The 14,151-nt window shown below is 33.7% G+C and overlaps 1 protein-coding gene across 31 annotated transcripts in view; it reads right to left on the bottom strand.

Annotated features, from left to right (window-relative positions):
• Positions 1–14,151, bottom strand: part of LOC148956633 (uncharacterized) — a 204,917-nt gene that overhangs the window by 27,358 nt on the left and 163,408 nt on the right. For 26 of the 31 annotated variants that reach the window (XM_089086197.1, XM_089086274.1, XM_089086186.1 and 23 more), the window contains 2 exons: positions 11,212–11,470; positions 5,066–5,383 (listed from right to left, as the gene is read on the bottom strand). In XM_089086197.1, the coding sequence (XP_088942323.1) occupies positions 5,066–5,383; positions 11,212–11,470 (577 nt within the window). The remainder of the gene's footprint in view (positions 1–5,065; positions 5,384–11,211; positions 11,471–14,151) is intronic. The other 5 variants (XM_089086341.1, XM_089086282.1, XM_089086300.1 and 2 more) reach the window with 3 other exon arrangements.

Raw genomic sequence — 14,151 nt, 5'->3', positions numbered from 1 at the left:
CCCCGGGGGCATTCCCATGAGAACAGCCGAGGTTGCAAGAACTCATAAAGTTTAAAGAAAAAAAAATACAAGCTTTTATATTTCAAATTGTATTTCCCTAAAGTACATCTAATATGAAAGTGTGTTTTTCCGTTTCCAGAAAGTTTTTTTTTCCAATTCCAGAACGCGCATTCTTTCCATCTCTAGACGGATAATTTTTTCCGCATTTACTTCTAACGAAAATTCTCAGCCAACATCGACAGACAATATGTCTTTTACTCCTTTATATGCTATGCATAAGCATTACAAGAATATGTAGTTGATTCTTCCAAACAGGGCCAACAGACCTAAATATTGATTCTAGCTTTAATTTAATCAAAATTTTATATTAAGAAAAATGTGTATTTTGGGCCAACCCCTAAAATTCAAAATAATTTTACAGTTTAAAATCCAAGAAATTATTCAAAATTTTCCCGAGCTCCCCGTTTGTTTGTTTGTTTTTTCGGTCATACTAGAGTCCCAAAATTGGCTGAAATTTCAGGGAATCCCGTTCCACAATGAATGCTTGTTTAAAGAATTGGAAACACTAGTTTGAGGATATATTAGCCGGCACAAATGAAGTAATTCACTAAAAATCAGCTTTTAACCTAGATTGACCACATCGCCCCTTATCTTGCACATCGGCCAAAAATCGAATGCCAGATTTATTTACTGGGAATAAACCAAATATACATGTATTTTAGATATTTCAGACTCCTCAAAATTATGAACTGAGTTCTGAGAGATTTATTCAAAGCAAAGAAACCCAATGCTCAATTTTTGGCAGATACGATAGCACAGAAGGTGGGTAATCATATGATTATATGGTTTTCATTACTGCTGTATAGATTAATGGCGCATTCAAAATCTTGAGATGTGTTCTTTCTAATTTACTCTGTCTATAAAGCAAATATTTGACATCATTTCTTAACAGACCCAAAAAATTCAACCGCAATCAACCAAAACTTCTTTTCCAAGGAATATTTGTTTTTGAACCGCCAAAAATGACCTGAACTAAAAAAAAAAAAAAAAAAAAAAAAAAAAAAAAAAAACAAAAAGAAAGAAAAAACTACAGAATAACTCATTAATAAAAAACGACAATAAATCTCTTAGTTTCATAAAAATAATCCGAAATGAACTATATCTATTCAGTAAGCACAACATGCAAGAATTATTATTGCCTAATTGGTACTATCTATGTTGGTATATGTCATGGGCGCCCATAAGGGGGGAGGGGCAGGGGTATCCAGCCCCCCTCCCTGGCTGAACGATGCTGCCTTATATTTTTATTTTGTTTTGAGATTTCTAGTATACAGCATTGTAAGTGCCGATTAGACCAGGTCAGCCCCCCTCCCCATAAAATTCAGCTTATGGGCACCCATGGTATCTATATCATCCATGTTGATTAATGCTGTCTATGCTTTCTACATCTATAATAGTAAATACTTATGTTATAAAAAAACAACAAAAAAAACGCAAAGTATGGCTGATATTGGCTATAAAACTTTTTTGCTTATCATCGGATTTTAAAACTCGAAGAAAAAATAAAACTTAAAGCTAAGAAAAATGGGACTTAAGGCCAGTCAAAAGAAAAGAAAAAACTATAAAAGGTTTTTCCATTTTGAAAATTCCTTTCTTCTTAGCCTTTTTTCTCTTCTGAGTTTTTTCTTGTTTGTCAGTTCGACTTCAAATTTGTTGGTTTTTATATTTACTGTCTCTAAATTTCTTTCTTCTCAGTTTTGTTTTCCCTTCTGAACTTAACATAATAAAATAAAAGTTCAAAATAGGGATAAAATCCTTTTTAATAGACAGTATAATAAACTTCATAAAAAATATCAGATATTTTGGCCACATATACAGTGACCGTTATCAGTAGTAAAACTAAACTAAAACAATTTAAAACAAAAGTTTATACACTAAATCAAATAAAACTACATATTCTTTAAATCTCTAATTCTTTTCAAAACAAAGCCGGAAGCTAGCCTCTTTGACCTTCTTGGATTCGGTTCATTAGCGTTCAATGATATAACATTTGGACAAAGGTCGACTACATTGGGTGAATTGAACTTTACTGTCAGATTTTAATAAATTATCATAGATGGAGTTCAGCCCATATTCACCTGTATCCCGATTCAAAGCAATATTCTTGAATAAGATATTCTTAGACTTAGACTCTTTTTTTAACTTAGAATCTTGCTTTAAAGCCGAAGAAATAGAATCTTTAGACGATTAGAAGATTATTACAACATAAACATTCTATTTCTTTGGCTTTAGAGCAAGATTCTAAGTCTGAAGATTTTACTTCAGCCCTTTCAGAACATATTTTTAATTTTCCAGACCATTTTATTTTGTTTGAGAATGTATCTTCCATTTGTAGTGATCGGGATTTAAAGCGAAATTTTGGTGAAACTCATGAAATAAAGAAAATCTCATTCAAGAATATTGCTTTGAATCGGGATACAGGTGAATATGGGCTGAACTCTATCTATGATAATTTATTAAAATCTGACAGAGTAAAGTTCAGTTCACCAAATGTAGTTGACTTTTGTCCAAATGTTATATCATTGAACGCTAATGAATCGATTCCATTAAGGTTAAGGAGGTTAGCTTCTACCTTTGCGTTGAAAAGAATTAGAGATTTAAACAATAAATAGTGTTATTTGATTTAGTTTATAAGCTTTTGTTTTAAATTGTTTTCGTTTAGTTTTACTACTGATGACGGTCACTGTATATGTGACCGAAATATTTGATATTTTTGTGAAATTTATTATACGCTGTCTATTAAAAAGAATTTTATCCCTATTTTGAACTTTTAATTTATCGTCATGGAAAGGCAGTGTGGTCTCCGAAATTATCTACGTCGAACTTAACATGCTTAGTTAGTTCGACTAAAGATTGTTATGGTCAACAAAAGAAAGTAAGGCATTGTAATATCTCTCGGGTAGAAAAGTATTCTTAGGCAAACTCATAGGGACATAGAACTTGTTGTGTTTCGTTTTTACCATTCAACTCATATATATTAGGTATTATTCTTGGCATAAGGAATCTTAGAGACTAGACATGCATTAAGAGCCAAGGTCGTCAAAATAAAAACATTTTCTTCCGACTAGACAAATCTTAGGTCTATTCATAGTAGAAAACTACGATTTTCTAAGATTTTTCTTTTGGGGGTTTCAAAATCATGAAGTTTCTAGGACAGGGTCAAATTTTCGTCATTGCTACCACGTTAAACCGTAAAAATGAAAAATTTGACTATACTTTTCGTCGGCAAAAATTCAAACAGTAATAATCTATTGATTCCCAATGACGACTACACTTTCAAAAGAAAGCTAAACCTTCCTAAGTTGTTTGACGCTATATGTCTTGAGCTTATTTTTTTGTTTATTTTCTCCTAACTTGTTTTTCTATTTTAGTAATTTAGCACTGGCAAACACGAAAAATTATATAACTACATGTATGGAGGTCTTTTTAATTAAAGACAGTTATGTATGTTTCTACTTAAGCCTCCAACCACCCTTAGATTTTGAAAAATAACTTTTTTTGGTGCTTTAATTTAAAAAGAAATACCCCCCTTCCAGAATTTTGAAAAATGTATTTTGTCTCCCTGTCCCTACATTTTCTTGAATTGATACTCCTGATTGCACATTACTTAAAAGCAACAAAACTGGATAAATCAAAGTTTGGTCAAACCATTAGATTTTATTTCAACTCAGATTTTATTTCCTCAGTACTTAAAATATCTTATGCACATATAAGTATTTTTAATTTTAATGGTTTTTTCCAGAGTTTTAGACTTCTTTTCCATAAGCTTTTGCTAGCAAAGTTCATACAACGACCCCATTTTTGAATCTACTATTTTTGAATGAATAAAGCAAAATTGTAAAGGATTAACTACATTTAAATGCTATTAACATCGCAGAATAATCTATTAAAAGATAAGCATGACTAAAAGAAACTTAAAGATGAGCGTACTCAAAGGCTATTGGTCATGAACCTCTGATGAACCTCCCACACCTAGCACGTATTCAAAGGCTATTGGTCATGAACCTCTGATGAACCTCCCACACCCAGCACATACTCAAAGGCTATTGGTCATGAACCTCCCACACCTAGCACGTACTCAAAGGCTATTGGTCATGAACCTCTTATTCGGGCATCTCACACCTAAATAGTGCTACAATATCCTCATTGAAAATATGTCGCAGTTTCCCCTCTTTCACAATTGCTTAATAGTGTGAACATATTAAATGAAGAATAACAAGTTCATTAATATCTTGAATTTACACGGGAGAACAAATAAGGACTCGTGAGACCCAGGTCTTGAAACCATAATCGAAAACTTTTGAACTTACAGCTCACTTGGATACACAGAAATCCCTTAGTTTCAGAAGTCTCTTAGCCTACTTCTACTAACCCTAACAATTCTTCAGCCTTCAGCTTTTAATGACTTTTAATTAGCAGGATTGACTTTATTTTTTGCCGTAGTGTGAGTCATAAATCGTTGTGAAACTAAGGTTTTCATATCATTATGTTCTCACCAGTGATAGTCATCCTAGGGCCGGCAACTCTTTGTATTGTTTAGCGTATCCCAACCAGGGACAGCATTTGCTATGGAGCAGAGGGGGCAACTACCCCTCCCGGACCTCAGTGCACCTCTAAAAACTTTCAGGAATGGAAATCAACGAAAGAGAAATTGAGTCTCGTAAATAAAGCAGTATAGCCTGTTAGTCCACTTCTAAATAGTTAATTTCTAACCAAAAGCAAGCCTAAAGAACGCAGGACATCGATTAGAACCTGAGCTTTCTCAGTTGGGCAAAATTTAAAGAATAAATGAAACCTCAACAAAAGCACCAGCAACAGCGTAGCGATCCCAAAAACCATTAAAAGTTATAAACAGTATTACACCCAAGCCTAATCATTGAATGAGTGCTTTTTCCATATAAATTGAAATGAATTTCAAGTCTCAAAAAGTTCCTATAGCATTTGATTAAGCTGATGTTAGTGTGCAGAGAAGATCTGTTACATGAACACCATGCAAAACCCTTACTGATCTCCTGTGCTCTCCTGGAATCATCTGCGATTGAGATCTTCTCAAGGTCACCTCAATCTTTCCAGCATTGGCATCCAATTCTTTAAACAAACTTCTTGACTGTTTAGCAGTGGCGACCTCAAGCATACTCAAATCCTCTTCACCAAATGTCCGATGTTTTATATCGGATTCACAATACCCCTTTTCAAATTGCTCCTTAAGCGAGCGGGCATTTTGAGCTGAAACACCCAAGTCGGTATCCACTGTTCTCTTAATATTTGTTTCACTGTCTTTAACTGAGTCTTCATACATCTCTTTTAACCTTGCTTGACGACCCTAGCACATAAAACATTTACAATAAGATTGAAATTGAAGAAAGTGATTTCATTAACTTGGACATGTTTTAAAATAATTCAACCAAATAAATAAAAAAAAAAGTCAATATATTCCATAAGAACGCCTATGGAATCATCTGTAGGGACGTAGCCTTCTATTTTAAAAAAAATCAAAATAGCCTGTATCATCTGGGTATATCAAAAGTGGTAAACCAGAAACAGATAAATAACATCAAGTGTATACATCCATGGGGGGGGGAACCATTTTGGAGGAGGTTTCCAGATAATATTCCTCCCCGTACATGCCAGATTGAAATTTTCCCCTTTTTGCAATGATTTCCCCATCCGACTTCTTTTACCACACAATAACGAATGAAATACAAATCCTGATCAATAATACCTGATCTTTTGAAGAAAAATGAAGATTCAAAATTGAACAAGAAAAGGGTTAAAAGGACAGAATGGAACTGCAAATGAAAATAAAAACGAAGAAAAACTAAAAAGAAATGGGGTTTTATGCTCCATAATTCCGTTGGTTTCTTTAGGGGAAAGATGTTGTAAAATTCTAGTTACAATTGAAGAATTCCCCAAGCCTTTACGATTATTAAATAATAAAAAAACAAGTTTTTTCAACTGAAAGTAAAGAGCAACATTAAAACTTAAGAAAAAGATAAATTATTGTGTATGTGAGTGAAGCTGCCTCTTCCTCAACTCTCGCCATTTACGCTTAAGTCTTAAAGTCCTTTAAAAATCCTTATCATTCAAATTCCACGTCCCTTGTGTTTGATTAAATAAAAAAAAAATTTCAACCGAAAGTAAGGAGCAACATTAAAACTTAAAACGAACAGAAATTATTACGTATATGAGGGGGTTCTTCTCCTCGTCATTACCTCGCTCTTTACGCTAAAGTTTGATTATTTTTCCCCAATTCTTTAAGAATGGTCCCTGAATCGCAAAGGGTTTAATTAGAATAAATAGCTATTTTGAAAGTACTAAAAAACTTTAGCGTAAAGAGCGAGGTATTGACCAGGAGAAAAAACCCCCTTATATACGTAATAATTTCTGTTCGTTTTAATGTTGCTCCTTACTTTCAGTTGAAAAAACTTGTCTTTTTATTTAATTCCTGATTGTTTTTTTACGATCATGCTGGGAAATAATGCTGGGAAATTCCCTTCCCCTTTATGGACAATTCCCTTCCCCTATGAAAAACTCATCCATGGAAAGATCCTGCCACCTAACCGTCTCCCCCTGACCCCTCAACCAGAAAAATCCCCCCCCCTGAAAACGTCAGTATACTTCAATACTATAGTTCACAACTTGCAGCCCTCCCCCCGGGGACTGTGGGGGATTAAGTCATCCTCAAAGAAATAGTTATTAGATGTTTCGACTATGCTGAACAAAATGGCTATCTCAAAATTTGGATTGGGTGACTTTGGTAAAAAAGACTAGCGTGGGAAGGGGCTGGTCACTTAAAAACGACACTAGAACTTTTGATTTCCATTCGAAGGTGCCCTCTCGCGATATTCTAGGACCATTGGGTCGACACGATCATCCATGGCAAGAAAAAGAAGAAGGAAAAAAAACACGCATTTGTGATCTTTCGTGAAGATTCTATGATTCAATATTCCTTTTTTTCGGAAATAAGGCAAATATTCGCAGGCTCGAAACTTTTAATGGGTTAAAAGTAAACTTGATGAAACTTATATATCTGAAATCAGCATAAAAATTCAAGTCTTTTTATGCATCTATTGGTATCAAAATTCAGATTTTTAGAATTTCGGTTACTATTGAGCCGTGTCGCTCCTTACCACAGTATATAAGTTATAGGCAGTATGATCTTTCCCTATCTCACCCATTATAAAAAACCCGGACCGAGGTGCGAGTGCTCCAGAGAACGTAGAAACATAAGTGACATTAGATCTTTTCACGGGTAGACAAGTCAGATTTCTCTTGAACGCGAGACTTGGCTTCAACGTTGGAACACTAAATATTGAAGAAACTAATTTTAAATTAATTTATTCCAATACATATATGAAAATCGGTAATTAGTAGTGCAATGTTATTATTAGATGTTTTTAGGAATTAAAAATAGGTTTCGAAGTCTCAAGTTGGTTTCAAAGGCATTTTGAGAAAGTTTCTGCCAAAATTCGTGTTCCAGGGTAATTGGACCGCTGATGGCAGATCAAATGAGAGGAGCTGTTTGTACACGCTAATACAAGAATAAGTGGGAGGAGCTGTTTGTTCACACCGAGAATGAAGAGCCAGAAATTATCAGCGGTAAACTTACTGCTATATCTTTATACTGTGCTCCTTACTTACAGTTCGTTACCACGAACTGTTTGACCAGTCTTTCTTAAAAAATTATGACAAAAGATTAAACTTTAGCTTAAAGAGCGAAGGTGAGGAAGGGGCAGCCCCCTCAGATAAGGAATAATTTCTGTTCGTTTCAAGTTTTAATGTTGCTCCATACTTTCAGTTGAACAAACTTGTGATTTCTATTCTGATCGTTTTTCAAAAAATGCCAGTCAATCTGGCTCACCCTCTATGAAAAATTCCCTCCCTTCACGGAAAACTCCTCCGTGAAAAGTTCCTCCTCCAACGAAAAATACACATATACCCTTAAATTCCTCCCGGACATTTCCATCCTCACTGAAGTTGAAATTTTTTTTTTTTTTACTTAATTTCTGACCGTTTTTCAAACAATACCAAGAATTCCCCCCCGCTTCCGAGATTTTGAAAAATTCCTCCCTGTCTTTGGTGTTTTTACTGAAAAATATTTCTTTATATATCTTTATTGAAAATTGGGAAAACATCGAGATTGGCCCCTCCTCCTTATTTCTGAGGAAATATATTTTACAAAAGGTAACATCCACGTTCGTTGGTTACTGTATAGCGAAAACTAAGAGCAACCTTATCCAAAAATCATTGGTAAAAAAAACTGAAATATTGCCAGAAAACTTCTACTGAGATTATACTAATTTTTACTATACATTAATATTTCACTTATACATTGCGCTCGGGGCTTAAATAACATGCATTAAAACACATCTTTATTTATTCATTTATTTTTATTTTTATACCTGATCAAAATATTTTATAATTATAGATCACTCTTGCGTGACTTGCGGCCCACTATTTTCGAACACAATTGGTTCCTAAGACTTATTGGAATCTCAACAAGATCGAAAGTACAGAGAAGTAAAAACATGCGCCAAAAACTTATTTTGGCAAACGGTTTATTTATTATTTATTCTTAAATATCATGCAGTAAGCCTCGTACTTTTATTCTTATATCTAATCGAGAAGGATTCTCTTAAACTCATCTGAGCTTTGAGTACTATTTCAAAAATGGCCACAAGACTAAAAAAAAAATCATAAATTTGCCTGAAAAACACCAAGACAGTGAACTGGATAAAATCTACGATTTTTCTTCAATTCGTGTTTTCTATTTAAATATAGTATATTTTTGCTAGATGTTTCAGTTTTTTTTGGCGTCACTGAATTAGTTTTGAAATTTATTTATGAGTCTGAAAATATTCTCTCTATTCATAACCTATTCCCTCTTCCAGAATTTAAATAATATTCAATATTTAAACTTCTTTTACGTATTTTCTTGAGTTATGTTTATAATCCTACTGTAAACTGTCAGTTTATTTCATTTGCTGAAGTGTTTAAGGGGGCAGGTATTTATTTTATATTACTGTTAGTGATATATTAATTAATTAATCAGTATATCAGTATATACATTATTTTGCATGCTTATTGTGTGCTGTTAATTGAATAGATACACAAATCATATTTCCATCCTTTTGTCATAGTTTTGAATGTGGACATGTTTGCTTTCTGGTTAATGTAAATTTGAACCAATTTTTATAGTTATATGAGCTTATTATCATTTATAGATGACACATCTTACAGGTATGATGTGTCATACCTGTTGGAGGAACATCCAAAGGCCTTCTTTGTTAATTGTTCAAATTTTTTTCGGATACTACAGTGCTGTTATAGAGTGAAACTAAGAGCGCAATTTTATTTATATATATATATATATATATATATATATATATATATATATATATATATATAAAAAAATAATATATATATATAATATAATATATATATATATATATATATATATATATATATATATATATATATATATATATATATATATATATATATATATATATATATATATATATGTGTGTGTAGGTATAGTTACAATATAATGAACTAAGAGCTATAGCTCTATACTTTAAGCCGACAATACGTCAAAAACCGAACAAAGCAAATAGGCTAATTAAAAACAAAAACAAAACAAATAATGGTTAAAAAAGAGCCAAAGCTTAATCGAGCAAAAAATAAGGGACATGAATCCCTCCTACGCCAAGATAGTAATTCAAACGAAATATAAAATCAGACAAATGTAAGACACATTATATTATTATTTGAGGAAGCATAGCCAAAAAGGAAATCAAGCGAAGAAATAAAAATATTATATGTCATTCAACCAGGAAAAAAACGGCACAAGCAACAAACAATTTTTACGCCCTCCCTCCATAAAAATAAAAATGCATCTTGATTCCAAATGAATAAATGATCTAAAGCCGAACTGGCATACCATGAAAAAAAAACAAAGAAGAAAATATTAAAAAAAATACCCAATAGCCAGTAAGAAGCAAAAGAAGAAATATCAAATGAATAAAAATAATAATAAAACGAATAAAACACCAATAAAAAGAATTTTTAAATAATAAAAAGGAAAAATTAAACCTACATAAAATAATTTTTCTCTTTCTTTCTGCTCCTACTGACTATAGACCGTAGTTTCTCAAAATTTTCCTCTCTAAATTTGATTTTTAATGGCCGAGCCTGGAACTGATGAGCCCCATTTAGTTTTACCCCCAAGAGAAATTGACTTCCTGACATGACATAGATCTTTTATTTACATTTAAACAAATTACCAGCCAAAAATATTTTACAAGTCATTCATAAGAGGGGACAGCAACTCAAGTATAAAGAAACATACAATACTGCCTCCCTTACCCTCGCCCCCCCCCCCAAAAAAGGAAACTATATACAAATAAAAAAGATGATTTTATAGCTATTTCAGATATATATAATTTATAATTTGACATAATATTTGAAAAGCATAAAGGTATCATTTGGAATATTTGTTTTTAGGACAAGAATTACTCATAGACGACTGGTTAGCTCGATGAAGCATTATAGATTCTCTTATCTCTCCCCAACCCAAGAAATTATATTCTTAGAGAAAAGGAGATTTACTACCAGGTCAGTATCTAGGAACTTATGGATAAGATTGTGTGCATTTATTCTAAAACTATGCCAATATTGAAGAATATAAAAAATTACCTTAAAAAAATTCAAACATATTTAATTGTCTATTATGCAATGCACCCTATTACCCACCGTTTTAAATTGAGCTAAAACATAGAGGATAAAAAAAATTATCATTTGGACAGTAATTAGCTAATTAGAAAAAAAACTTAGCCAATTCAAGGGTGATTAATCAGGGAAAATCCACAAGAAAAGAACCTTCAGAATGCTCTGAAATATCTCCCAACGATTTTTGCTAAAAGAGGAGAAAGGCTTAGAACAAAGTTATTGTCTTTAATATATTTATGATAACACCTACCATAGATCTTCAAAATAATTTAATTGAACAAAAAAAAAAAAAAAATCAGCATTATCCAAATGCAGATGCATCCATTAAAACATTTATTAATTTGATATTACGAATAATTAAATTTTTGATTATGCTGAACCCAAGTATGTCAGTTGATTAGTAGGAAACACATCAAACACCTTTTCAGACTCTTCGCCTACCGCACATAATCTGGCTCTTAGTTTTATTAGCTCCTCCTTCTTTTCCTTTTCAAACTCCTCTCTCCTCTGGGCAGATTCAATAGCAAAGCATCCTTCCGAAAATTTTTGTTTTACATCTCCCATGGCTGCAAAACTTTGAGGTCGCTCACGCTTTTTGGACGAACGCAACACACTTTGGTCTTCATTTTCATGCTCAGACTCCGATTCAGAATGATGCAATGAGCCATTACTTTGAAATCTGTAATGGAGAGAAGTAGAAGAATTTCGAAAGAGACCAGAAAAAAAAACTGAACAAAAGGGTAAAAAGAAAAGATATTATTCGGACAGTACAGTACTTAGTCTCCCTGCTTACAATCTATATGCTGCAACGAATAAGTAACTTAATTTAGTGCAGTTCAAACGCAGATCAAAGTCATGCATTAAGTCTAGTAAAATAATGGTGATTGTCATATTTCAATTCCATTTGATAGCAACGCCGTGTAGGCTAAGGACAGCACACAATTTGGTAGTAAAATAACTTTTATCCCTTACATCGGTGACATTTTCAACCCGTTAAATTTTGCGGCCTCCCCCCCCCCTCACTCAGCCTTTACCTCCATTTTAATTATTTTGATTTCCCTTTTTAAAATTTGGAGGTTTTATTTTTATTTTTTTTATTCACCAACTAACTTATGTTTTTGTTTTAATTCTTCTTTATCTCCTTGTTAATTTTACGAGTTTGTTTTTTTGGGGGGGGGGGAGCATTTTTGCTGACTTGACATTGGCCTTCTAATTTTATGAGTTTACTTTGTTTTTGTTTTTAACGTTTTTACGTATTTGACATTGACCCTTTTATAATTTTCTATTGTTGTTTGATTGTTTGTTTTTGTTGTTCTTTTTTCGCTGTATTTGACGCTAAAGTGCGAATTCGGCCCTTTTGGGCTTGTGATAGCCATTTTCAGCAATAAATCTTATCTTATCTTTGAACTTATTTTAACAGAATAGCTATCTAAAAAATTTGATCGGATGGATTTGGGGTAAATAGGGCAGGGGGGGATGGCTAGTTGTCATCCACTTCCTTTTGACTCTTTAAAAGAGAACTGGAATTTTCAATTTCCAATCTACGAAGCCTCCTCCAAAGTTTATGCGACCAACCTTTCCAAAAGAACCTTTTATACTCCCGGGGACTAAGTTACAACACTTTCCCCCCGGTTCTGAGGGGTTGTGTAAGACCTAGAGTTTCTATTATATGATCTTTGGTCTATCTTTTTTTAACAAGATGGATATAACATAAATTTGATCGGACACATTTGTGGAAAAGATGGTTGGTAAGGGAAGGGGAGGGGGCTAGATGTCTATGCGACCTATACGACCAGAGTAAACAACCGGATGGACTTGGGGTAAAGAGGGCAGGGGGGGGGGATGGCTAGTTGCCATCCAGTTCCTTTTGACTCTTTGCAAGAGAACTAGAATTTTCAATTTCCAATCGACTGAGCCTCCTCCAAAGTTTATTCGACCAACCTTTGCCTAATAGCCTCAGATACCCCCGAGGACTAAGTTACAACACTTTCCCCTCGGTTGTGAGGGACTGTGTAATACATAGATTTTGTATTATATGATCTTTGGTCTACCTTTTTTTTTATAACAAAATGGGTATCTCATAAATTTGATCGGACACATTTGTGGAAAAGACGGTTGGTAGGGGAAGGGGAGGGGGCTAGATGTCTATACGACCTATACAAACAGTCAATTCAACCATCCCTTACATGAAAACCTATACGCCCAGGGGTATAGCTTACAACACTTGCCCCTGTGCTCTGGGGGAAGTGTTGACTCCGGAGTTTTTGTTTTTTGATCTTTGAACTATTTTGAATAAAATGACCACATCATATTTTTATTGGATGCATTTGGGAAAAAGGGTCGGGGGGGGATTGCCCTTTGATCACTTTTGACTCTTAAGAGTACGAGAATCTCCTAATTACAATCGAGTGGCTCTTAAGTGTATACGATCATTCTTTTCATAAAATCCTATATACCCCAGGGCATAACTTACAACACTTACCCCGGGCCCTGGTGATTGTGTCGACCCCGGAGTTTTTGCTACATGATCTTTAAACTATTTTTTTTTTTACAAAATGGCTATATCTAAATTTTAATCGCATACATTTTGGGGAAAATTGCTCGAAGGGGGGCGGGCTAGTTGCCCTCTGATCATTTTTGACTCTTAGAAAGGCCACTAAAACTACCAATTTCCAATCGAATAAGCCCCCTCCAAAATTTATACGACAACCCCTTTCATATAAAGTGCCTCTGGGAAAACGAAAACAAACATTAGAGTCTTATGGGCTCTACTATAGGCACTACCTCTACTACGCTATAGGGTTGCCTCTGATACATAGGCGTTTTTTGTTAAAGTGATATTATTCCTCTATCCCCATGTTAAGCAAATAGAATTATATGACAATCGAAATGCTTGTTAAAATAGATCGCTGATTTGTGCTGATTTTTATATTTCTACATTTTTTTTACCTGACATCCTATGAAAATGTTTGGGCAGCGGATGCAGGGTATCGTGACCCCTCTTAGGCATTTTGAGAATTGAATTTTGGGGGGGGGGCTTTCGACACACCAATACTTTTTATATTGTGGCTACGGGGATTAAGGCATTATGCATATTTATAAAAAAATTTATATTTAGAAAGTGAAAACCCGATGGTCGGTTTATTTATTATGACAATACTAATCTCGTTAAAAATCAAAGGTGGCTTTAGGCATTGCTTCTACTACTACTAACAGCTAACCGCTGAAGCAAGCAGTTTGAGGCCAAAAACAATTGCATCAGCAATTCTACTCGAATTTTCGTTCAATTCAAATTTGAGAAGTTAATAATTATGGACTATTTTCAAAAAAGATGCATCGGAACTTCAAACAAGCTTTGCA

This window comes from Artemia sp. Qi Xiang Cuo, chromosome 1 (genome assembly GCF_049724085.1).
Source record: "Artemia sp. Qi Xiang Cuo chromosome 1, ASM4972408v1, whole genome shotgun sequence".
NCBI classification, from domain to species: domain Eukaryota; kingdom Metazoa; phylum Arthropoda; class Branchiopoda; order Anostraca; family Artemiidae; genus Artemia; species Artemia sp. Qi Xiang Cuo.
This window is presented reverse-complemented; position numbering and strand designations above follow the sequence as displayed.